The sequence below is a fragment of the Nicotiana tabacum genome, chromosome 14, assembly GCF_000715075.1.
Source record: "Nicotiana tabacum cultivar K326 chromosome 14, ASM71507v2, whole genome shotgun sequence".
NCBI lineage: Eukaryota > Viridiplantae > Streptophyta > Magnoliopsida > Solanales > Solanaceae > Nicotiana > Nicotiana tabacum.
In genome coordinates, this window is record NC_134093.1 from 8,435,824 (window position 1) to 8,463,019 (window position 27,196).

At 37.8% G+C, this 27,196-nt stretch overlaps 1 protein-coding gene across 1 annotated transcript; it reads right to left on the reverse strand.

Annotated features, from left to right (window-relative positions):
- Window positions 1–1,518: 1,518 nt before the first annotated feature.
- LOC107802024 (protein NO VEIN) lies at window positions 1,519–26,726 on the reverse strand. Its single transcript, XM_016625492.2, has 13 exons — window positions 26,204–26,726; window positions 24,646–24,983; window positions 18,425–19,109; window positions 15,172–15,270; window positions 13,558–13,735; window positions 10,681–12,419; window positions 9,636–9,848; window positions 6,476–8,719; window positions 5,581–5,690; window positions 4,590–4,989; window positions 4,150–4,467; window positions 3,452–3,709; window positions 1,519–2,985 (listed from the first exon to the last, which is right to left on the reverse strand). The coding sequence occupies exons 1-13, from the start codon at window positions 26,666–26,668 to the stop codon at window positions 1,945–1,947; spliced, it is 8,088 nt and encodes a 2,695-aa protein (XP_016480978.2). The 5' UTR covers window positions 26,669–26,726; the 3' UTR covers window positions 1,519–1,944.
- Between the last annotated feature and the right edge of the window lie 470 nt (window positions 26,727–27,196).

Consider the following 27,196-nt stretch of genomic DNA (forward strand, 5'->3'; position numbering starts at 1 on the left):
AAGTAAGATAATATTTTCAATAAGGGAGTTACGTCAATCAGAATAAGAAAATCTAAAAAAATATCTTCAATACATAAATTATACCCCATAAATATAGAATTAAATAAACTACAAGTTCCCAAAAATCAAAATCATAAATCTCATAGTATTTTTTAAGCAATGCTTACGATTTTCGTCATAATTTAATAGTAAAGAGATTTAAATTATATTTAATAACCATAGAATAACACAAAGTTTTATGATATAATAAAAAAGATGAAAAAAATTGATCTCAATCAAAAATTCCCATTAAGACCCAAGTTTTTTGAATTTGAAAGAAGAAAACTCATAAATTTGAGATTAAGAGGAATGCTTATATTATAAAATTTTAACATTTTGGAGTTTCTTATTTGAGTGTTTTTTGATAGAGACCACATACATATAATAGAATAGAGAAAAGAAAAATACAACAAATAATAAACGACATATAGAAAATTGGGAGGTAGCTGAAAAGGAAAAAAGAAATAAAAAGCACACGAAAAGGGAAAACCGGACAAGGTTCAAGATAAATTCCAACTTAGATTTTACATATGAAAAAGCTTTCAAAAAGGTCTACCAACCATGACACCTTTGTCTAGCTTACGACTGCGGGTGGCAGGATCATATATTTAACCTAATTTAAGAAAATTTCAATATAGGCATATAAAATTTTATCATCTTTGCGGGTGCCATGCCACCCCATCGTAAAGGGGTGGATCCGCCCCTGTATACTACAGTCAAACCTCTCTATGACAACCTCGTTTGTTCCGAATATTTTTGGATGTTATAGCGAAGTGCTATTATATAGAACATATATTATAACATAATATGAAAATTGATTCCGAAAAAGCTTGACTTTTATAGTGAAGTATTATTATATAGGGATGCTGTTATAGAGAAGTCTGACTATATCAGTTTTAACTTGTCTTTGTGAGCTATCTATTCCAAAACTTCTCCTTGCCTATCAAGATACATTTAGTCTATCTCAGTTGAAAGTTGAAATGATCTGACTAGAAAATCATTCAAAACTTAATAGAAAGGACCAAAGTCTATTGATGAAGGCAAAAAGCTATAGGATTACTAAATAGCACCATTTTGAAAGAGCAGTTTAAGTTCACCTGCTATGAGATTAACAATACATGCAAAAAAGAATACACTAACATTAATATACTTACTCCTACCTTATGGAGGTAGAGCGACTATTTCCGATAGACTCTCGGCTCAAGGAAAGCGTAAGCACAACAATAGTGAAAAAGATAGATTCCAGTACATGCTTGTAAGACAGATTTCTGCCTTCTATTAAAGCATTGCCTTGATCATCACATCCTTCTAAATGAGTTAAATCTGTACTATCCAATTATCATTAGATAAGACTTTCAATACATAAGGTTGGGAGATTGGCTCAAAAATGGTGAGGGAAATCAATTATTTGATCAACTGACAAGACAAATTGCATAGATTACAAATTTTCAGAATTTATAAGAGAATAATACTGCCCAATTTGTTGGCACAATTCACAATAAGCTCAATTTGTATTAGCCATCGGCAATATTTTAGTTCAATCAATGATGTAATTAAGAATATAATTACAAGGAACATCTTCCTATAGATTATGCTATCAGCTGTCATTTCCAAAATGAGACTTTACAGTATACAGGAAGCAGTTCGCCGAAATTATTGGTGCCGGGGGTCCAGCTCAAGCTTCTTGACAATATAAGGCCAATATATAGTGCAAATTCTCAAATGCAACTCTATCAAAAGGACGCGCTGCTCAGCAGGTAGCCGAAATGAAAGCCTAGTCATTTCAAACCATATTCTATATCATCTCCTTATACTTTAGTCCAGTTGATTAACTTCTTGTATGATTGTATGAAGTAACAGAAATAAGTGTCTCATCCTAATGTAATGTACACACCTTAAAAAGTATCATGACTTTGGCATTAAAAGAGCTAACTGAAGTTTACCAAGTTGACAGAGTCTGATTGGGTTTTTGTATACCGTCACTGCTGCTGAATCATTGGGCAATAATACAACATGGGCAATGCTAAAAGATTCACCTTTCTCAACTGCAAACTGCCATTCCCTCGACGTAATGTGGAACCAATCCTTTCTTGCCGATCTAGTTGCCTTTACTTCTATGTATTCGTCATCCCCCACAACAAGGTCATAGGGAAGCCCCGTCTCATTGGTTTCATTGACCCATTTCACAAAAGGCTCACCTAGTTTCCCCACAAAGTATTTGAAAGCAACAAATTCTCCGTGTCTGCCAGTTAACATTGCCTGTTGCGGGTCAGTTGTGCCTACATACAGCTGATCTCTTTCTGTCACATCAGATGAACTATTTTTCGAGTCATGTGGTGTAGTCGTGGGATGAGGAGGATCAAATGGCACTTCCACAGTACCAGGTACGAGTACATTACACACATGATCAGCATCTTGTGAACCTAGTACAGCTGCAGCTGATGCTGGATCATTGTCCGCATTCTCCACACAAGTGATCTCAGTTGGTGCCAGTGCACATGTTTTAATTACAACTTCTTCCATAGCCCCCTCCTCTTTCACTTGGATGCCACTGGCCGCCTGTGTCTTCGTTACACTACCAGGAGCAGTTTTCCAGTCTGTAGGTGGCCAGTTTGAGTTGATTCCAGGTCTCTTCATGAAATTCATAGGGTTAATCCCATTAATTGTTCCAGAAGAACTAATCAGCAGCCCTTTCTCACTATCTGTTGACAATGGAAAATTTGTGATTGACCAAACAGATTCACCTGCAGGAAGTTTAGGCATTTTCTGGCTATTCAAAATGAAAAACTCAGTTTGCTCCTCAGTGGAACCTGATTCGGCCATAGTTGTGATCATATGAAGAAAGTTTGCCAAATGCAAGTCGGAAGTTCCAGAAGAGAACAAACGAGAAAGCTCCAAGAACATTGAGTGAAAATCTGATTCTCGAGTTGCATACAAAATGTTTCCCTGTCAGAGTAAAAATAAATAAATTATATATACATATATAAGGAATAAGATTTCACTAACAAAGACTTGGACAGAGATAAAAGTTGACATAACAAAAAATAAGCATATCTACAGTCTTAATAATGTTAGATCTCCATGAACAAGACTGGGAAACGGAAAAAACAATATTTACCGGGCATGTTTTGTAAGTTTATGAAATATTCACACTTACAAAATCTGGGAATTGAAGAAGAACAAGCAAAAAACACAAAGGAGATATAACTCAAGAATTGTACATCACTATATAGAAGTGTTAAGGTTTTGGACTACAGAGGAAAAGGTCTTACATTTATTATACATCAACCTGACCAATATATTAGCAATGCTTTTTCATAAACAGTTTAATGAAGATTCAAATAGAGCTTTTTTCAGAAATATCTCAAGCAAGTAGCACTATATGGATATAAGAACCCATAGATGCGAATACCTCTAGTAGACAACTGCATTCAAACCGTTTCTTCGATGCTATGTGAGAGCTTTTTATAACATTCCTGTAGAACAACTTTTCTACAACAACAATCTGTAGGCATTTCAGGTTCTGAAATCCAGACTGGCTGAGCTGCAAATACTTGTCTGGATGAACGTTATAAATATAGCGCTGAGCATATGGAAGAGCCCAGTTAACTACTGAAGCTGCCAAGCTAGAGTCTGTTGGACCATAATATATTGCTTCACGAGTTACAACCTGCAAAAGAGCACATACTAAATGTCTTAAATTGACCTGAAAGTCATGTTACTCAGTCTGTCCCAATTTAAGTGTCTTAGTATGACTAGGCACAGGTATTAAGACGATAGTGAAGTTTTATCGTATTTAAGCAAGTATTGGTCAAAAAATTGGAGAAAACTTTAACTTTTCAAAAAATTTAACTTTCTTTGACGAATAAGTGAGGCTCTACCGGAAACAACCTCTCTACCTTCACAAGGTAGGGATAAGGTCTGCGTACGCATTACCTCCCCAGACCCCACTTGTGGGATTACACTGGATTTGTTGTTGTTGTTGTTGAATAAGTGGGGCCTAATTATACCGAGTGGGCATCTTAGATCGACTCTTACAGAAACAGCAAGCCTTTCTCCTATATATGCATGCAGACAAAAGCAAAGGGAGGGAAGTGTAATCTAGCTTACCTCTGATAGAGAAGGAATGCTTAATTTGTGCATGAACATTGAAACTTTTGTTCGGAGAATCTCCTTCTCCTCATCATTGAGTTGCCCAAAGTAGAGAAACGTAATATTATCAAAATACTTAAATTCCTTCTTCAACTCATCATCATCACACCAACAGATGAGCCCAAAGGATGGGTTCAGAGATACCCATTTATCTTCTGCAGTTGGGAGAACCAGATAATCCATCGTCAAAAGACCTTCTTTCAAGAAACCAATATCTTCAGATCTCAAAGATCCTGAATTTAGTTCGTCAACCCACTTGAGAAATATATGAAAGACCTGAAAAAACAAGTATCAAATCCATTCTTAAGCCGAGATATTCAGCAGAAAATGGTTTCATTAGCATCAAAATCATTCATCAACTATCGCGATGGAAGTTTTTAGCAACAAAGATAGCTTACACTCTTAGCTGCTTGTGAAGGTAAAGCAGCAGCTGACAACTGTAGCAATATTTGAAGATATCCATGGAAATGAGGGAGCTCATCCACTCCACATTCTTTCACAAAAAAGTCATGAAGGGCTGGATACATGCTACATAACATTTTGGTGAAAGGGTGCTGAACTGAATGTAGATCAAATTCCGGGCATACCATCTTCACTTGGTCCACCGAACCAGTTGAATCATGCCAAAAGACTTCTTTAGATGACAAAAGAACACCAGGCACAACATCTTCATGTGAAGCGACCAACTTACAAGGGACAAACACAAAAGGTCCATCGCGTAATTCTTCAACCACTTTTCTGTCTGAAGTACTCATCCTACTCCAGATGAAAGTGTAGAACTTTGACATTTGTGATAAACTGAAAACAAGAGAAACAGATAAGCATGAAACACCAGAATAATGATGAGAAATAGCAGCTCACAATGAAGGAAACCCTGACATCTCTAAACGTTTCTACTTTTTATGCATTCAAGAAGCTCAAATGTTACAAGGGGACATGTTATGGCTAGGTGGTACCTGACCATTAATGACGTTGGATCTTTCTATCAGTTGATTTGAAAAAAAAAACTACAGTCCATTCTTTTAGGAACTCAGTAGGACTATCAAATTTTTGATATTATAACCAGTCAACGATGGGGAAAAGGCATAAACATGACTCTAGCAAAGCAACCACCTTAACGACATTGACTAGCGTTCATGTCCTAAACAAAGATATTAAGAAACATGAACATCATTAAATCAGTTACCAGTCCCAATCCACCAACTTCAGTATGTAAATACAAAAGACAAACTGTTGCATTATGGATCACTTGAGCCTTAAGTGAGCCTTAACTAATTCTTCATTCTATCCACAGGAAAAGATATGCTGAAACCCTATTTTTAGTTCAGATAAATGAAAAAATTAGCATCTAGCTGATTTCACACGTTTCCGCAGAGGAAGATCAATTACCTAGCGCCCAAAGGTACTTTAGCTCTCCAAACTTTAAGAATTGCTAAAGTGTCATCAACCGTAACTTGTGTTTTCAAGCCAAGAGCTGTTACCAACTTTTCGCTTCTCACCTGTTTCACAACAGAAGAGCATTAAGCCACTACCAAAAATTCATGGAGAATAACCAAAAATAATAAAAATGGTTACAAATGCTAATTGAAAGAAGAATAACGAAGCCAACAAAGAAGAAAGGTCTTTTCAACAAGCACATTTTGGCTCAAACAAGAACAAGACTGAACGTAAATGAACAAATCACAAGCAGAATAAATTCTAGCTTCTCCTGAAAGTCAAATCCACTCGCACTTGCTTCTAACATATACAGTTCTTGGGAAAATTAAAACCATAAAAGAAGGCTGAAATAGTGAAAACTCCTCTGTAGAACTAACTAAAAATATAAATAAATAGATAAACCAGATCGGATTTGAGCTGACCACTTAGTCAGTTTCCTACCACAGTAAAAATACTGCATAAATAAGAAGAGTTAGTTTGCAGTACCAGAATGAGGTGTGAAAAAAGCAGCCACATCATATTTTTAATACAGGCTACACTGTGATCACTAGATTCTTGCACAAATAATCATGGACAAGCCAAATTAATAGGTCGAAGCTCCTCATACAAATGTTTATTGACATGAAACTACCAGGTTAAGCAACTACTTCAAGTACCACCTAAGACCCATGGTTTAGACCAGTCCTAACATCCAGTAAAACACGTATGAAGTCAAACTTTTTTGTTTCTCTTTTTGGTTCTTTTCCTGTTAGGGTAGGGGGTAGGGGGTAGGGGTTTACACCAACAAAAACCACGAAGGTGTTCTGATTAATAATACTACAACAAAGTTCGTTACGATCAGACAGACCTTTGGAATGGCATAAGGAGCATTGTCGCCAAAAATTGAGCGCACAGCATCACAATCATGGAATAAATCCCTTGGACGGCGGAGCTCATTATCCATACTTGATGCTAGCCAGTGAACATCACGGAGGATTCTGGTGAATGAAGAGTCAAATACTTTCCTTTCTCCAGTGGAACTGAAATAGAAGCCAGTAACCTTATCACCAAAATAATCATCCCACAAACTATCAAGCACCTCCAAGACGTACTTGCTTTTTTCCTTGTCATGCGTCGAAGATAACCGTGACAGCAAATTGACAAACTCTTCGGACACCCAATCTTTCGCAATTGATCCTTTGGAAATCAAATCTTTATCCCATGTTGTATTCATGGAAACAGAGCACACATCAGAAATACTTTTCTCAACTTGAAGAACTCGAACAAAATCAGTGATTCCAATTTCCTGGAAAAACTTTCTCCACTTTAATGGACCTCCAGTTAAAGATTCATTGATTGGATGTTTCAAGAACATATCCCCAATCTCAAGCCATTCAAGATCTAATCCATGTATTAATTTATTCATATCAATGGGATTTCCGAATTCCTTGCTGAAATGGATAGGAAACTTGACAAGACGTTTGCAACCATGATTTGTCAATATGAAAGCATTGTTGCACACTTCACTGATAATTTGATCCTTTTCTGACTGACAGTCAGGGCAACTCGACTGTAAGTGCAACATCAAGAAGGCAAGATACTCTGTCATAGTTTCTCTATGCCCTTGTTCATTTTGCTCTCTGTAGAGAAATGGTAGAATATGCATCTTTAATATTTGATGTGCTGATAAACGTTGGACGCCAACTCTGTACAACATCCTAGTAACATTATCTACTATTGATGATTCGGTGCATGACGTGCCAAGAGCGGCAGCCGCAGAAAGAAGTGCAGGACTCACAGTCCTAAGAGTAGAATACAATATTGAGAAAGTTTCTGGTGCACACTCATCATTAGTTGCAGCACCCATTGAATCAACATGCAACCAAACTGCACCTTCGTCCAGTGATCCATATTTACCATCTGAAAGGGGAATAAACGGAAGTTTCTTGAGTTCCTTCATGAGATGCGATTCAATCCCAAAATCTGCTGAGTTTTTTCCATTTGATGACATTGTGAAAAATGCATTTAACCACATACATAACCATTCCAAACCCATTGACTTTAGACCATCGCTCGAAGAGCATAAAGAAGTTACAACCTGAAGTAGAACTTTGAGTCCATATTCCTCAATTCCTAGAGCCCTGGCTAATAAATCTGGTAGAACTATATCTTTATGCAAGAAACCAACACCAAGATGCTTGCAAAGCAAGCTATCAGGCAAAAGGTTACGAGCCTCTTGGGTCCAATTTCTCAAAACTCTACATGGAGGAACCCACTCATTATCCGTGCCTTCTATTATCAAGCAGTTTGATGCGCGTAATCTAGAAAGGATCATCCGAGGAAGACTAGAAAAGAAACCATGAACCTCCCCCACAAGGGGAATAAAGCTCATATAAGCTGTAACACCTTTTGCTTGATTATCCTTAAAACACGGCAGATCACAAAAGGACCTCTCTGCACTAACAAACAAGCCAGGGAACTCTGACAACAACCACTGGTTCCAAGGATTATCACCATCAACTTCTTCCCTGGATGAAGGGAGTACAAAATCAGCCTGAAGTATAAACTTCAGGCCGTACTTTCTCAGAGGAAGGAATGAAAAAACAGGTTGTTGGTCCAGTTGTGGGTTGTAGCTTCCATCAATTGTTTCCTGCAACGTAAACGCTATGGAGATTTCTGTTGTATCAGGACGAATAGTGTCCGCCCGTAATTTCTGGGATACCACAAAACAAGTCAATTTCTCCTCTCCGAAGGAAACCTTAATGATACCATTTCCCACAACTTCTTTCCTCATAACAACAATAGAATCGCTTAGCATATTTCGGAATTTGATACAGTGAAGACGATGAAGAAAAAGCAGCAAAGATGGATGAAGATCAGCAAACATTGACATAATATTCTCTTCGCCGGACCTTTCCAAGAGATTTGATCTGAAGGGAAGCACTATGCATGTATTCCAATGATTGCAATAGGAACCTGAAGAGGCCAATCTGGTATAGAAGTCAATGTCACAAGGAGGAACAATAGTTGGCAAAACAAAACCTATCTGGCCATTAGTTATATCAAACTTAATATGGAAGCCATTGGAATGAATTTCTGGAGCATCAGTGACCTGTAAAAACAAAATAAAAATAAGGGTAAGCTAAACTTGATCGGTTCAACTTTCAAAGTTCTTAGCACTTAACTTGTTGTACTGCTGAAATTACAACAACAACAACGACGACGACAACAACAACAGAAAACCCAGTGTAATCCCACAAGTGGGGTCCGGTGAAGGTAATGTGCACGCAGACTTTACCACTACCTTGTGAAGGTATTGTACTGCTGAAATTAAGGGTTCAAAATTGAATACTTGTTGAATTTAGTGGTTTTCCACACACACCCATATATATTCCATGTTGAAAATACTGGGTTCAAGTGAACCATTGTTCAAAGGCTCCATCCACCTCTGCCTACCATCCATCTCCTCCAAGATACAATATTGCAGTTTCACAGAGGATCGTACCCCAGTTTGTGATGTGAGCACCAGAATCAAAGTCCACTTATATCACGAAAAATTAGGAAATCTTAAGTCAGAATTTTTGTAAAGATGGTGTGTATGTAGATCTAACTATCATTAGAGGTACAATTTCTATGAACTGGTTTATACTTTTTGGGCTCATATTTCATTAAGGGCAAGACTTCAATCTCATAACTACTCAAAATCTAAATGCGCCTGTGGAATGATGTTAATCTAACTTCCATTTATTCTTTAATAACATATTAAGTAGGGGTGACTTAAAGTTAGCCATCTCCTAGCTTACCAACAAAGAAAAAATATTCCAACACAAAAAAAGGGGTTTTCTGATCCTTAGAAGTAAAACCTTTAATGCACTGAAAAAATGATTGCTAACTCTCTTTTTTGATAAGGAAATTGATTGCTAACTCTCAATTAGCCAGCATAAAGGTGCAACAAACAGAAAGTAAAAGCATATTGTCTAAATATAAGGAACTAAATGAAATTTAGCAGACTTATTTGTGTATATTACCCGAAATACTGATTTGAAACCGATGCCTTTCTTCCCAATATATCCAGCATTACGTCCTTTCTTAGTAGAGTTCCCGACATCACAGAGTGCTCTGATGTTATCACTAGAAAAGCCACGTTCATTATTTAGAACTATAATACCTTTATCCTGAAGAATGAAAGTCAATGTGGGTTCGACATCCTCAGGGTAGATATTATCATCGGCATTCTGAACCTGAATCAATGTACCATTGTAAAGAGAGCAATCAGTTATATCCTTTTGACAGCTTAGGCACAATGCACTCCTTATAAAATCTTCAGCAGAAACAAAGTTTTAGAGTTCCTATCAGAAGAAAATCCAGTGATAACAATAAACTCATACTCATTGCAAGCTAAGATAGTCTACAAGTTCCTGGGGAATTTGAACTCGTCGGGGAAATAAAATCCAATTACTAACGAGACTAGAAGTTGCAATATGCATATTATTAAGTCATTCCTTCCATCTGATAGAAACCTTGTCGCAGATTCTACTGCACCAAGAGCATTACAAGGTAAAGGCATAGAATGTGCCGTTGATTTCCTTGGTTGATATTGGTAAGAAATATAGAGCAGCTAGAAGCATGGGCTACAAAGGTTGTCAATTACACAATTCCTCCGTCGAATAAAATCCCTGTTGTCTGCTTTAATACACCTTCGATTACTTGCTAGAGGCATAGAATGTCCTTGATTTCCTGACGACCCTCCACCTTTTCTACCATGCCTATCTTCTTACCATGCTACTCTACAAACTTTTAGGTACTTCTATTTTTTTAAAATAATTTTCATTTTAGTTATTTTATAGCAGTCTATCAGTTGCACGTTGGTTCACATCTATTTCTTGTAATTTTTTTTCCTACTCCAATCTACTTCCTCCTATGAGCCAAATCAAGATAAACCTTTGTATCACAAATCCACATTAAAGTACTCCATCTTTTTCCACATTGAATGGTGAGTTTACAAATATAACCAACACTAGTATGAGCCAGATACAACACTGAACAGATAAGAGAAGAAGAAAGTATACTGACCAACTCTAGGATAAAATGTGAATCCTGAGAATATAACTCCTGTGAAAGACAATGGAGTGCTCTCCCCAGGCGAGCATGCTGCTTATTCAACATTGCACTTTCAACTAGTGGAATATCAGGCTGCAGACCAAATTCTTCTCGCTGAATAGATTCAATAACCCTGGCAGCGGAATTCTCAAGTTCACATGAGTGCTGTGTGGCACTATCAGCCAAATTATCAGGCGGAACACAAGTTATAACACCTGCAGAGCAACTGGCATCTCGATTTTCATTTTGCTGCATTGGATCTTGGGAGAGGCTAATATCATTTTTAGACAAGGGATATTTGTTTGATTCTTGCATAAAGGTTGACTCATTGCTGAAATCAAGCTCTGTGACTTTCAAGCATGTTGATCCACAAGACATTACTAAGTTAGTGGTAGAACAGGTACTTAATTTGTGTTTATCTTCAATCCACTCCACAATGCCCAGAGACATTCCAACTCGATGAAGCATAAGACGCTGCTCTATCCGTTCACATTCACCTAAGATAGCTGAAGGAGCATCTTTGACAAATGGCTGCACCCCTGTAAGCAAGATGTCTGCAGCAAAATGGCAAAACTCAACAGGCAGATATCCCAGACAGTCAAGAACAAACCTCGATGCAAAGGGCACAATGCTAGCAACACTACCCTTCCTCAGTAACTTGTTATTTATAGTCGATGTAGTTTTATCAGGTATGAGCTGTCTGCACAGAGATATGTCATGCTTGAGGGAGTTCTGATTCTCGTGTAATTTTATTTCCTCATAATTTCTAATTAAAACTTCAAATGCGTGACGTGCATGGCATTTTAAGAGTGAATTAGGAACATTTTTTTCACCACCATACAAAACCAACAAAGATAACAGTTCAACAGCCGTATCAAAAGAATTCCCTTGCAGAAATACGTTTGCAAAAGAATCAATACTGGCTGAATGATCAACTCGGACAACCTTTCCACACGCAGTTACCAAACACAACAATTCTTCGGTTTTTACATCATTTAACAGCCAACCCACAAGAGAACCAAGAGAAGAAGCAAATACCATATCCCAATGTGACCACAAGTTCAGATCTATCAACATTGGAGCATTGACCAAGACCTTTATGGCATCTTTTGACATCACTAGACGATCTGCATAACCTACATCATTCTCCAAACCGGATCTATTTGATATATTCTCATTGGTTCTACCAAATGTATATTCCTTGAGCAATGTTTCAGAGAATACAACAGATTTTAAAGTCATATTGCCTTTCTTTGCCTTCACAAAACCCTCTATATCTATCATCATGGCACTTCCAGCTACTTTTAAACAGACTAAAGGGAATTGCCTCATTAGTAACTCAGAAATCCTTTGCTTGTCTACTTTTTCGTTCTCCCACAAACACTGTGAAGCCTGTGATAACAATAGATCAAACTGCCAATCAAACATTGAGGGTTCCATAGGAGGCTTCTCATGCATGTCATTTGTTAAGAACTTTGGTAAAACATGACTAAGCAGATGCATATTTTTCTCCAAGAAGGGCAAGATATTCCCATGACCAAGTGACTCAAAATGCTTCACAGAAAACTGCTCTGTCAACCAAGATTCAAGCTTGTAAAACTTATTCAACAGGAAGAAGAACTTCTCATGGTATGAACTTGCAAAGGACAAGGCATCATCATCACCCTCAAAATACATAGAAATTTTACTATGTATGTCCTCAATAGTGACCCCTACTTAAACAAAAACAATAGAAGTGTTAGCTTTCAAGTGGAGGAGAAGTGAAAAGGAAACCCAAAAGCATAATCGTGAAGAGACAGAACTTAGATACTTTAATCATGTCATTAGCAGTATGAAGAGTTGAAAGTTATGCTGAATTGTTATAAGTTGAAAGACTTCTTTTTATGAGAGATAGTAGTTAAAACAATTTTGTTCTCATCTAAAGCTTACACAGTTAGAGAGAGCATACTTCTTAATTACTATATTTACTAAAGTCTTAACATGCCCCCTCATATGTGAGTCTAATTCTTTCACAGGGCCGCGCATGTGGAAATATTATTTTGCTTCTTGCACGGCCGCGAGACTCCCAAGACCTCTTGTTTGCATAGATACCATGTAAAGAAAATGGATCTTTAGCCTAACTCAACCTCAAAAGCTAACTCATAAAATGAGACTTGCCCAACACCACATAAAGAGACAATACATCCCCTCATCCAATGTGGGGGACTTTAACCCCCCTCACCCCAACCACCACCACCACCACACACAGGGTTGGGTATCTTGAGCATGGATAGTACAATACTACAATCCGGGGGGTTCAATATCCAGTAACACAATAAACGGAATGGGCCTTGCTCTTTGCAAAGCTATTCAAAACACTTATCAATCTAGGAGAATCATGCATTATCTGATGTAAATCTGTTGATCTGCAGCCAATTGAAGCAGACTAGCCATTTATAGATTTCAAGCACCTTAGACTTCTATTCCCTTTTCTAAGTATTGGCTGAAAGAATATGTGAGTTACATTCAAGAAGTTGAAGAGAGAAATGACAATAAATTCATGTGGGTTATTTGAAAAGAGAGAAATAGGAGGGCATTTGAAGGGGTGGAACAAGATTTTGTAAAATTGCAAAATAGTCTTTAGTTTCTAGTTTCTTTTTAGTGTACTCATGAGGTCCCTATTTGTATAGAGGATTGGATCTCCTTTGTTGAGAACCATATTCTGTGTAGGTTCTCTTTTTTTGGTATACGCCTGTACACTGGTTCTCTGCAATTGTTAATAAAATTATTCACCTTTTCCCAAAAAAAAAAGGGACAAAACGTTGTAAAACCTTGCAGGCAAAATAAAAACATCAGTGGTGTACAACTCACCACTTTCACACACCAAGAGCTTCTCGAAATGATTGGTAGCATCCCTTTCAGGTGATTCAACCTCAATGCAGATGGAGTCAGCACAATTTTCAGTGTCTCTATTGGTCTCTTCATATTGGTGAAATATTTGGAGCTTATCATACAAAGTGTCCCACATTCCACGTTTAATAGATGTAACCTGCAAAGTCATTACACTAAAATTAAGAAAATGATATTCAGTGTAGAAGGTAGTCATTAACTTCACAGAAGTACAATGACATTAAGTATAAATGGAGGGAAGTTATCTCGAACAATGGTGCATGTTAGAGTGGAGGTTCAAGCAGTACACCCACCGAATCATATAGACAAAATCTAAAAGTTTAAACTGTTATGGAGCTCTCCAACATGTCTCCTCACAAGCAGGCCTAATTATTGTTTTGGTTCAAGCATGTGAAAATATTTTTGTTGGATTATTGGCGGTAAAAGTAAAACGCAAGACCTCTGCTTGCACTGACACCATGTGGAATTGTGTGAATCACATCATCTAAAAGCCTAAGTTGTTTGAGAGTAATGGCATTTATTTGTTTATTAAAATATGCAATACACCCAAAAAATATATGTCAGAATATAACCGTTGAGGCAATATAAGACATGCGATGTGAATATGTGATGGATCAATAAAAGACATGTAATGTGATGGATCAAAAAAAGGCATGTAATGTGGATTTCTTAAAGAAACATTGAGATTCTTTCCACACCTTCAGTTCAAAATCAAGTAAAATCAAAATTACAAACGAAAACATGGAAAAGATAAAGGGTCAAAAATACATTACTGAAAGAGCAATATCTGTCCCCGAAAAACTGCTTTATAACCATTCTCCAAAACAGGGCAAAGAATTCAGCAAACTTTTTTCCATTCCAGACAAAAATATACTAGAGAAAACAGCAAAAATGGATTTTAGTAACTATGAGGCATTAACCGAAGTGCATTTACGACTTGGAAAAGTTGTTGAAAGCTTATGATGGGCTTTAGAGAGTAATTAACAAACTGTGCGCTTTTATACAGAAGAAAGCAACACACGTCTGAGGAATTTGCCAAAGGAAATATAGTTCCCTGTTTTTTCAATAAGGACATCCTTGGTAAGAAGTTCATCAGAGTATTTTAGAGAAACAAAGTGTGCCGTAGAATGAACTCAATGGAGATGGGCCCATTTTAAGTCTACACGAAGTCTTGCAGAAGATCAATCAAACACTTGCATTACAAATATAAAAGAAGAATGCAAAGTCCTACTTTACTTCTAGCTGATGTGTAAAAATTTCATACTTAATTGATGATCTCAAGCAGCTAAAAGAAAGGCACCCAAATGAATGCCTATCATAAAAGAGTATTAAAGAGGTCCTGAATTGAGATAGATTTACTCATGAAGCAGAATTTTTTTGATACGGAAAAAAAAAAAATACTCAGGTGTCTTATATGGCTACAACAACAAAAAACCCAGTGAAATCACAAAAGTAGGGTCTGGAGAGGGTAATGTGTACGCATATCTTACCGCTACTGAAGGTAGAGAGGTTGTTTCCGAAAGACAGGTGTCTTATGGCTAATTAATTAATTATCAAAACACTCTATAAACTTACCGCAACTTGAAGCAACCCACAAAATGGATGTGATGAAAACAATTTTGTCACTTTAGTTTTGTTCCTTGCCTTATAGAACTGAAGCATCCTCTGAAAAACCTAAAATAGAAAGAAAAATTGACAGAAAATCAGCATGTGTGTACAATGGTTGACTGTAAGCATCTGAAGCGTAGCCCAAATACCAAAAATAGGTGCTTAAGAGAATCAAAAAAGAAAAAATGCAGTAGCTATTAGCTAAATCATTTGACAATATTGCAAGAGGCAAACAAAGAAATAAAAGTTAACATGAAAAGAACAAGCATAACTTCTTTAAACACATAGAGTATGTATTATAGCACAAAATACAAACCTGGCACTAAGATGGAACCAGAAGATTACAATTTTTTGAACCCTTCTATGCAAAAACAAAAGGATTAGGTTTCCTCCTATACAACATCCTATTCCTGTAATGAGTCGATGAACTCTAACATGTTGTCTTCATCTTTAACCTCCAGTAATTTACACCACAAAGCCAAAACCCATAAACACTTGAATTTGATCTTCTGAATAATCTCTGATTTCCCTTCAAAACATCTCTAATTTCTTTCCTTCCATAAGACCCAACACACAAAAGCTGGCACAATCTTCTAGATTTTTCTCACTGGTTTTTTCAATCCCCCCAACACCCTAGTTGGTTAATAAATCCTTCATTGTATAAGGCATAACAAAAGGGAGGTTGAAGAGGAAATTAGCTTGATCGGGAGTGTGTACAAGATCATCTCTAAAATGTTAACTGAAAGAGTAAAGAAGATGATAGATAATCTGGTAGATAAACATCAAATGGCATTCAAAGGGAGGCCAATTATGGATGCTGCATTGATAGCTAATGAAATTGTGAACACAAGACTGAGAGCCCAGATTCCAGGAGTTTTTTGTAAGCTGGATATTGAAAAAGCATTTGATCATGTCAATTGGAAGTTCCTTATCAAAATTCTAAAAGCCATGGGCTTTGGCAGGAAGTGGCTAAGTTGGATTCATTTCTGCATTAGCACAGTTAAATTTTCAGTCCTCATCAATGGATCTCCAGAAGGTTTTTTCCCATCTCAAAGTTAAATTTCCATTCCTGTTTATTTTAGTAATGGAGAGCCTCAATAGCATGTTAAAGAATGCCAAGTCAAATGGATGGGTGAGGGGATTCAGAGTTTCAAATAACAACTGCAACATGGAAATTTCTCACCTTTTATATGCAGATGATTCTTTGATATTATGTGATGCAAACATTGACCAACGAAGGCACATCAGATTAATTTTAACAGTCTTCGAGGCAGTGACAGGCTTACATGTCAATTGGAGGAAGAGTATGCTATATCCAGTTAATGAAATGGATTAACTACAAAGGCTGACAGGCACACTGGGGTGTGAAATTGGAACCCTACCAACAACTTACCTGGGGCTAGCTTTAGGGGCAAAGAACAAATCTCAAGAAATATGGCAGGGGGTGATTGAAAGAAGTGAAAAGAGGCTAGCAAAATGGAAGAGTCAATACCTTTCTTTTGGGGGAAGAGTGGTCCTGGTAAACAGTGTGTTAGACTCCATCCCTACTTATGTAATGTCCTTGTTTCCTATTCCAGCTAAAGTGGAAAAGAGACTTGACACTCTAAGAAGAATTTTTTTTTTGATAAGGTAAAAACACGGGGATAAAAAAAAGAGACTTGACTCACTAAGAAGAAAATTCATTTGGCAAGGTAACAAGGAGAACAAAACTTATCACCTGGTAAATTGGAAGACTCTCATCTCCAGCAAGAAAGTGGGCGGCATGGGTATCAAAGATTCGAGGAAGCAGTACAAAAGTCTACTTTCAAAATGGCTTTGGAGATATAACTATGAGGAAGAAGCATTATGGAGGCAGGTGATCAACTACAAGTATCGCCAGTTATCCCATTGGTGCACCAAAAATGTGAAAGCTACTTTTGGAGTGAGTAATTGGAGAGCTATCAGATCTCTTTTGCCCAATTTCATCACCAACTGTGGCTTCAATATTGGTGATGGCAGTAGAATTTCTTTCTGGCATGATAATTGGCTAGGGCGCGGTCCTCTCAAAGATTTATTTCCTGACTTACACAGCTTGCTATCCAGTCCTGAAGCAACAATTAGGGAGATGTGGGGTCAGCAGAGGTGGAACTTGACTGGGAAATTGACAGAGTAGCTGAGCTATTGAGGCATCTGGAGTTATTTTAGGGTACAACAAATACTGCAGATTTTTTTATATGGAAGGGGACTAGCAAGAAGACTTTCACAGTCAAATCAGTTTACACCTTACTATCGGGAAACAATTAGGGAGACAACAATTGGCTTTGGAAACAAATTTGGAAAACCAAGGCTCCTTTCAAATTGGTATGCTTTACATGGTTAGTTGCTAAGCAGGCCTGTCTAACTCAAGAGAACTTAATGAAAAGAGGATTTCAACTGAGCTCCAGATGCTATCTGTGCTCTACAGATTCAGAAAGCAATAGCCATTTGTTTCTGCACTGTAGAGTTACTTCCCAGTTGTGGCAACTTTTCTCAGCATGATTGGATTTAGGTGGACTATGCCAAAAACCACAACAGATTTACTGAGATGCTGGCATAATCAGGAGGGCAGTGTAAGGCAAAAAACCTGGTGGAATTTGATCCCAGTTTGCATATGGTGGATAGCTTGGAAGGAAAGGAATGCCAGGTGTTTTGAAGGCAGAAGCAGTCCTATTCAGAAGTTAAAGATGAATTGTATTATGTTTCACTTTTGGTTAGGAAATTATGTGAATGATGAAGAATCGACTTTAAACATCATAGAATCCTTGTAAGGAGAACAAGGATAGTTTCTGGCTTCTTTTGAATCTGTAAATGGTTACCAGCACAACCTTTGTGTTGGTTTTCTTTTGTTTATAATACATAAGTGTTACCTTCGTCAAAAAAAAAAAAAAGGGAGGTTGAAGAGGTTGAAAACGAAGTTCAGATCTGCCTTCGACCATACAATGCAAAAGAAGATGGCCGCAACTTTCCTCTGGATAAAGTTTAACTTTCCAAAGAACTAGGTATAAAAAGTGGATATAAGACATCTTTTGTAGTAAATATGATACATGTCTTTGAATCTGGAATAGTTTTTCTTTTTGCAAAAGTAGACAAAAACAGCAACCCAATATAAAGGGTAGACCAGTTATTTGGAGACAGCATCAGTTCAAAGTGATGTATGATAAGTTCATTCTCTGCTAGATAAGAAGCAACTGCATAAATGTACCTCATCTACACCGTTTGTCCGACATGCCTCTCTCCATGTGTTAACGAAAATCTTAATTGAATCATCACCATTTGAAAAATCATTTGTACCGTCGGATTCTTCATTCCACCTCTGAGAAAGTTTTAATCCCTTTTTATTCCTGCGAGTAAGAAGCTCTGCCTGAACCACATCTTTTTTGGGTGTTTTTTTGGGTAAAGCCATGGAACTCTGAACATCATCATGTTTTCTTTTACTCTTGGATAGCCCAGTATCCTTACTGTATCTATCACTGCCACAAGCAGTATGTGGGCTAACCTCAACTTCAGCTTTCAAACCCAGCCGCATCATTTCTTCAGAAGCTGATGGGTAAGGACAGGTGGTTGGTCTGTCCGAACTTTTGGTGTTTCCAGCTGGGAATTTGCACTGGCTATGTGCAGCAATTTCATCCTGATCATCATCACTGCTCTCATATTCTGAACTTGATATAAACCTAATGTGTTTACCACAAAATTCTTCCTCAGTTGAAGAAAATGATTTGACACGTTGACGCATGGCAAGGAAATGCTCATCTAACTGCTTCTTCTCTGCAGATAGGAGAGGGCGATTCCTGATATTTTTGCTGGATTCTTTTTTCACCGTACTAAGATATTTGGAAACAGTGGTAGTTTGGAATTGCCTTGCTTGCTGTATAAATGTAATATGCATCCTGAAAAGGACAAGGAAGGAGTACACATGAGGAAATATGAATGATCAGATTCTGCTGAAAACAGAACACAAATGCCACAGCTAACTATTACATGCCCCAAAATTAGTCAGCATCTGCAGAAGAAGCATGAGAAACACGTGTTAACATGAGCTAGACTATATTAAAAGGTTTTGTCATATACAAGAAAAAGGATCCTCATTCTTCCCTTACCAAGATTTAATAGATTTCATCAATCCACAAGTGTTCAACACTGAAGACCAAATGATGTGACAGTGACAGGCGACAAAGACAAGTATCTACTTCTTCAAAAGTGGGGAAACAGCCATAAAGGACTTGAGTGAGGACATTCCAGTTATTTCATCTCTCAATTAATCCACTAACAAAATAGGATATCACATCTAAACAACAGAAAGTTCAATAACTAACCGGAAGATATATAGTTTTCATGGTTTAAAAATTTAAGAAAAAAGAAGGAAAACTCAAAGTCCCAATTAGAACTCAGCACATACACGCAAGACATTGGCATAGCATCCACAGGTGAATGTGAAATTACGAATAGAAGACAAAACCTTTAATAGAATATCAAACATAAAAGAGAAGGAATATATAACGCATGCCACATTTGCATGGTGTTCCATGCTAGCCCAGCTAGGATTTAAGATATTCGATTGCAGTCTTATGGGCATTTATGAAGGGTACTACACATGTTTCAGAAAATGAACGTCTCTCTTTTTTCAGATAATAGAGCTAGGCTTACCTGATCAAGGTAGGAAAGAAAGTGTACTCCTTAACAATTCGAAAAGCTAAAGAATCAGAAGAAAAATGACTACAGGGAAACAACATATTTCGCTATCAGATAAATTAATGTTTTGACATTATATGTACACACATGAGATTATGTTATTGTGTTTAGTTTTTTTTCTTTTTTTTCAGAAGGTTATTGTGCTTAGTATCGTTCAAACAATGCAGGTTTTACAAATCTAATCTTGTCCCTAAAAGTTATGGATATTGTTGAAGTATTTTGACCATCTCATTTAAAAGCTTAAGCTGTTAGAGAGAACATACTTTTATTTCTTAATAATATTCTCAACACACCTCCTCTCGTGCGGGTCTGATTCATTTTCATGGCCAAGCACGTTGAATTTTTATTTTTGGTACCGGGTGGCAGCTAGACTCGAATACAGAACATTTGCCTGATCTAATACCAAGTTTGAAGTATGTAACCATTTCATCTAAAAGCTTAAATGGTTAGAGAGAGAGCACACTTTTATTTACTTAATTATATTTTCAACAGATACAATTAACGCTTAGTGAGTTGATGAACTCACCAATTCTTATCTCATTGTTCCTTTCTTTCCCTTTTGGGTTTTCTTGGTCCGATCTCATTGTTTCTTTTCAATAATACAGCTGAGGTGACCCCTACCAATTGATTTTAGCACCAGCGATAGCATTCAAGGGTGAGCTCCACATCTTTCTTGGTGAGGCCAACAATTTTAGCTTTTAACCATATTCTTGCTAATAGTATTTAAATATTGCTCTAGAGTTCGCTCCATGTACTCCACGGCAAGTCTTGGTTGCGTAATGTATTAAGAATGAGTGCTAAGTTGAAATGTACTACTATTGGAGAGATGGAAATGTAGTTTTGAATTTACATGATATGCTGGACATGGTAGATTGCATAGGATTTTAATGTTATTGAGCCAGCACTATATCAGTAATTTCTCAGTATCAGCTTGACACAACTTTTTAATAAAATCTCTTGGAACATAGGGGACTTTGACGCAGAAGTCTATAGAGTTAGCGAAGATTCTCCATAAGAGGAAGATAAATATAGCTTGTGTCCGGGAGACTAGATGGATAGGAGCTAAGGCACGGGATGTAGACGGGTTTAAACAATGGTACTCCCCCGGGGGGCAAGAATGGGGTAGGTATTTTGGTTGATAGGGATCTGAGGGAGCTAGTGCTGGAGGTTAGGAGGGTAAACAATAGGCTGATGGTTATTAAGCTAGTTGTTGGAGGATTTACTTTAAACATGATTAGTGCGTACGCACCCCAAGTAGGCCTGGATGAGGAAGTCAAAAGGCGTTTCTGGAAGGATCTGGACGAGGTTGTGCGTAGTATTCTACACACTGAGAAGCTTTTCATAGGAGGAGATTTTAATGGCCACATTGGGACGACGTATGGGGGTGATGACGATGTATGTGGCGGCTTTGGTTTTGGAGTTAGAAACGGAGGAGGAACTTCGCTGTTAGATTTTGCGAAAGCCTTTGAGTTGGTGATAGCTAACTCGAACTTTACAAAGAAGGAAGAGCACTTGGTCACTTTTCAGAGTTCGGTGGCCAAGACCCAGATTGACTATACACTCTTCAGGAAGTCCGATAAAGGTCTTTGCAAGAATTGCAAGGTTATCCAGAGTGAGAACCTCACGACCCAACATAGGCTCTTGGTCAAGGACCTTGAGATCATGAGGAAGAGGAGGAAGAGAATTGTGTTCGGTCAACCTAAGATCAAGTGAGGAGCCTTGACTAGGGACAAAGCTCAAGAGCTGGGGGAGAAGTTGCGGGTTATTAGGGCATGGAGGAGTAATGGGGGCGCGAGTGGTATGTGGAGCACGACTGCAAAGTGCATTAGGGAAGCTGCTAGAGTGGTTTTAGGGGTCTCGAAAGGATACCCAAGTAGTCACAAAGGTGACTGGTGGTGAAATGGAGGGTCCAGGGAAAAGTGAAAACCAAGAAAGCGGCTTATATGGAGCTAGGGGAGAGCGTAGACGAGGAGGAAAAGAGGGCGAATAGGGAGTGGTATAAGATGGCTAAGAAGGAGCTAAAGTTAGAGGCTACGGCGGCTAAAACTGCAGCATTCAGACGTTTGTATGAAGAACGTGGGGGCAAAGGCGGGGATAAGAAGCTGTAAAGGCTAGCCAAGGTAAGAGAGAGGAAGGCCCGTGACCTGGACAAAGTTAAGTGCATCAAAGACAGGTAAGGTAGAATTTTGTTGGACGAGGCATATATCCGTCGAAGAAGGCAGACTTACTTCCATAAACTCTTGAATAAAAAGGGGGACAGGAACATTGTGCTGGGTGATTTGAAACATTTCGAGAGTCATCGAAATTTTGGGTATTGTAGGCATATAAATGTTGATGAGGTCGAGGGGTGATGCGTAAGATGAGCCGGGGAAGAGTGACCGGGCCAGACAAAATTCTGGTGGAATTTTGAAAGAATGTGGGCAGGGCGGGGATGGAGTGGCTTAATGGATTATTTACTGTCATTTTTAGGACGAAGAAGATGCCCAAAAAATGGAGGTGGAATACAATAATCCCTTGTACAAGAACAAGAGTGATATCCAAAATTGCATTAAGCTGCTAAGTCATACTATGAAAGTTTGGGAAAGGGTGGTGGAGTTGAGGGTGAGGAGGCGTGTGTATATTTTCGAGAACCAGTTCGGATTTATGCCGGCGCATTCGACTATGGAAGTCATTCACCTTTTTAGGAAATTGGTGGAGCAGTATATGGAGAGGAAGAGGGGCTTACATATGGCGTTCATCGACTTAGAAAAGGCTTACGACAAAATCTCAAGGGAGATTCTGTGGAGATATTTGGAGGCTAGAGGTATACCTATTGCATATATTAGGGCGATTAAGGACATGTATGATGGAGCTAAGACCCAAGTGAGGACAGTAGGAGAGGACTCAGAACACTTCCCAGTGGTGATAGGGTTGCATTGCCCTAACGATGGACGCGCTGACGCGCCACATTCAAGGGGTGGTGCCGTGGTGCATGTTATTTGCAGATGACATTGTACTAATTGACGAGACGCAAGGTGGTGTTAACGCGAGATTGGAGATTTGGAGGCAGACCCGGAATCAAAAGGTTTCAAGTTGAGCTGGACTAAGACACAATACTTGGAGTGCAAGTTTAGTGGGGTGACTCAGAAAACAGATGGGGACGTGAGGGTTGACGCATAAGTCATCCCTAGGAGAAAAAGTTTCAAATATCTTCAGTCAGTTATACTAGGAAATGGGGAGATTGACGAGGATGTCACATCGTATTGGGGCGAAGTGGATGAAATGGAGGCTCGCCTCTGGTGTTTTGTGTGATAAGAATGTGCCACCAAAACTTAAAGATGAATTTTATAAATTGGTGGTCAGACCGACTATACCGTATGGGTTGAGTGTTGGCCAGTCAAGAACTCTCATGTCGAAAAGATGAAGGTAGCAGAAATGAGGATGTTGAGATCGACATGCAGGCATACCAAGTTGGATAAAATTAGGAATGAAAATGTTCGGGAAAAGGTGAGCGTAGCCCCTGTGGAGGACAAGATGCGGGAAGCGAGACTTAGATGGTTCGGGCATGTAAAAAAGAGGCACGGATACGGGATACCCATTGAGGAGGTGTGAGAGGTTAGCCTTGGAAGGCCTAAGGAGAGGTAGAGGTATGCCGAAAAAGTATTGGGGTGAGGTGATTGTAAGACATGGCGATGCTCCAGCCTAACGAGGACATGACCCTTGATAGGAAGGTGTGGAGGTCGAGAATTCGAATACAAAGTTAGGTGGCCGATTGTTTTCTGTTTTCCTTATTCATACCAGAAGTATTAGTGTGCTACATAGTGTTAGTCTTGTATTTTCTTATTCTTAGATTTCTGTTATCACTTGTTGTTTTGTTCACTTTCGCTTTCTGATTGGTCTTCTGGTGTTACTACTTGTTGTTACTCCTTTCTTCTTATCTTTCCTGAGCCGAGATTCTATAGGAAGCAGTCTCTCTACCTTTCCAAGGTAGGGGTAAGATCTGCGTACACACTATCCTCACAAGAACCCACTTGTGGGACTGTACTGGGTTTGTTGTTGTTGTTTGTATCTTAACCCAAAAAAAAAAGAGTAACTCTTCCTCCAAAAGAAAGCTATTGCTTCTTCCAAGGAACTAGTTTGTTAGCACACCAGTCCAGTACCCCTTGCCAATGTATATGATCATTTCTTCTTGCCCTTAGTGGAAGCCCTATGTAGAAGCAGGAAATTTTTCCACTTTACATTACAGAATATCAGCTAACTCCTCAATGCACTCATCCACATTTATATTGAGGATTCTGCTCTTTGCCAAATTGATTTTAAGTTTTGTGACTTGCTTCAAAAGATAATAGAACCCCTTTAAGGTAAATTTGAAATGTACTTGTACTACACATAGTTTTGCTAAGCATGTACAAGAATTGGTTATGAAATTTATTGACAAGTACGAGTAACTTTAGCCAGGTCAAGATGGTCTGCTTGGTAAGGTCTACCCTATCAAGTGCCGGTCATGGCCCTAGTTTAAGACATGACATTCCCACCACGCAAGTCGCACACCCTATACCACAATTATAGCTCTAAAGTTTGCTCACAATGAACTTTTTGAGAAGGCAGACACCCCCCTTGTGTGCCAAAATATAAGCTAATTTTCACATTTAGTTATCTAAAATTTTATAATGATAAGTTTCAATCATGAGGCTATTCTACAATATTTAATTGAACATAAATAAAATCTTGTATGAGTGAAAATATGTCACATACCCCAAGCTTTGAATCCGCACACCGAGCTTCTCTCTGGTTATAGCAGATTTCTTATCGGCAATGAAGTTCAAAAATTCATCTACATTTACTTTTCTATGTTTATCAGCATCCATGAACTCAGAAAGTAAGGACGTTATCTCCTCAGTTGTTATTCTGAAAACTTCTGACATATCAGGGTTGACAGAAAAATAATGGATAATAAGCGGGTGTTTCACTACCGGACCCAATTCCAGCTCTTCAAACTGCTCAACCCCCTCATTCTTCCTTATTGCTACTTCCAAATCATACAATGTGGTAATTCTTTGAACACCGACAAAGCAGTGGATGAAAGCATTAATCTAAGAAATAGAGATGGGGAAATGAAAATTTAGAATTCCACAAGATTATTCACATGAAAAAAAAAAAAAAAAATGGTCCACCTATAAATATCCACTAAATATTATCCAAGAAAATACAAAATGGAATTTAAGGTTGACGGCCACCAAAGCTTCACTCTAATTTCACATTGCTTTGGGAAAATTAATTTAATAACCTCTTCCCTTCAACTTGAAAATAATGTACCCCCATTGGAAGCAAGGGGATCGGAAATAGAGTGCTTCTTGATGGGTCAAATGGTACAACAAGAAAAGGTAAAAGCAAAAACAAGTGCATCTATTTAAAGATGAGATGGAGCTCGTTGTAAATAACACATGATGAATTGAGGCTAGCTTCCAAATACAAAAAATAAATTGAAAGGAATAAAGCAAAATGAAGTACAGAAAGTGAGTGAGTGAGAGAGAGAGAGAGACCACTAAAAATTAAGCACCACCAATGTAAATGACCAAGTTGAGCGACAACACTGCATTTGAACAATCTCCATAACAACAAGCACATAGCATACTTTTCTTTTTTATAAGTAAAATTCTAAATAAACACATCATATACTCATTTTTTGCAAAATTTTCTCATGACAAAAAAACTATAAAAATCAGATGCTTACCCTTTTAGGTACACAAAACTGAAACCTTTATCATGTGTGAACATTTCATGCTCCACATAAGGCATCTTTAATCATTAAATCTCCAGAAAAACACATACAAACAGCTCAACAGAGTCAGAAAATTCAACTTTCATAAGCAAAGTTCCAAATAATCCATGGGATAAAACTGATTAAAGTTTATAATAGTCTAAAACATCTTCAGTCAAATTACAAAAAGAGACCGTGAGCAACAAAAAAAAATTCGATCAGTTGACCAAATATACTTTATTTCTTAAAAAAGGTCCTTCAAATTTATACATTCCATATTGGGACATGTTGGTAGGTTTATCATGATTCTACAAAAATAATATTTTACACAACTCTGCAGTTTGCAAGTCACATTCATTTAAACAATGCATCTCGTTTTAATCACTAGAAATTTTTTTTTGTATTTTGTGCTGACATATCAATTTACTCCTAGAAAAGCAGCACAGGACCTAAAGTAAAAGTGCTAACATGACTAAAACATATTCTCAACTTTAAAAAAAAATCATGAAAAAATGAATACAAAAAATCTGTAAAAATACAAAGTTGTTGTACCTTCCCTTCGGTAACTATGAGGCGGTTAAGAGAGGGAACTTGTTGCAATTTGAGACCCAAAGAATCCCAAGAATCAGCTTTAAGTATAACCAAAGCAGCTTGTGAAACTTTCCAAGCCGATACATTTTCACCAGCCTCTATAAGGTCTCTACGTGCCTTAATTACGGCTCTATCAACTCTCTCAACAGCCTCGTTACCTCTCGAGGAACTCTGCGGAGGCTGCTGAAATTGAAAATTAGGATTTTGTTGGATTGGAAAGTTTGCGAAATTAGGGGTTTGAATTGGAAAATTGGGGTTTTGGGGAAAGAAGGGGTTTGAAGGAACGAAATAGTTTGGAGGTTGAGAAGGAATAAAGTTGTGATTTTGAAACCCTTCATGTGGTACCGGTGGCTGTGGCTGTTGCATCGGTGGCCCGCCGCGCCATCTTCCACCTCCGCCGCCGTTGCACGGTGGCTGTCCGTACATTATAAGAGTGCAAGAGGGAAACTAGCAATGGCGGAAGGGTTTAACAGAGGGTTTAGGGGCTGCGCTTTCTTTATATATAATCCCGTGGGTATAAATGAATAACCGCCAAAAGTAGTTGTTTCCGTTTTTCTTTTTCTTTTTTCATTAGGATTTTTTTCTTTTTTTTACTTCTTCAAAATCTGTAGGATAAATATCTCAACATTTCACAATGGACTTGCTCGAAACACATTATTTTGAGTTTGGCTTGAAAGTTACCTAAGAAATATATATATTTGGCTTGAAAGTTACCTAAGATCTCAATATGTTTTTAATTAAGTCACATTTGTCAATTACTTCATACATCAAAACAAAAAATATTGTTAATTTTGAATCTTTCAATAAAATATGTAATTTTATGCACATAATTCCTTGAGTTGGTAAGTTTTAAGAACATTCCGTAAGTGCAAAAAGGAAAATGTAGTAAATATGACTTGGGGACGATGAACATTCCAATTTTCTCTATAGAGAAATTTAGTATAGAAAAAACAT

Coding starts and splice junctions, on each gene's coding strand:
- LOC107802024 (XM_016625492.2), bottom strand. CDS start 26,668: ATGTACGGACAGCCACCGTGCAACGGCGGCGGAGGTGGAAGATGGCGC. Junction 19,110..24,645: donor GTGCGGATTCAAAGCTTGGG/GTATGTGACATA, acceptor TGTCCTTTTCAG/GATGCATATTACATTTATAC. Junction 12,420..13,557: donor GCTCTTGGTGTGTGAAAGTG/GTGAGTTGTACA, acceptor TTGTTTAAGTAG/GGGTCACTATTGAGGACATA.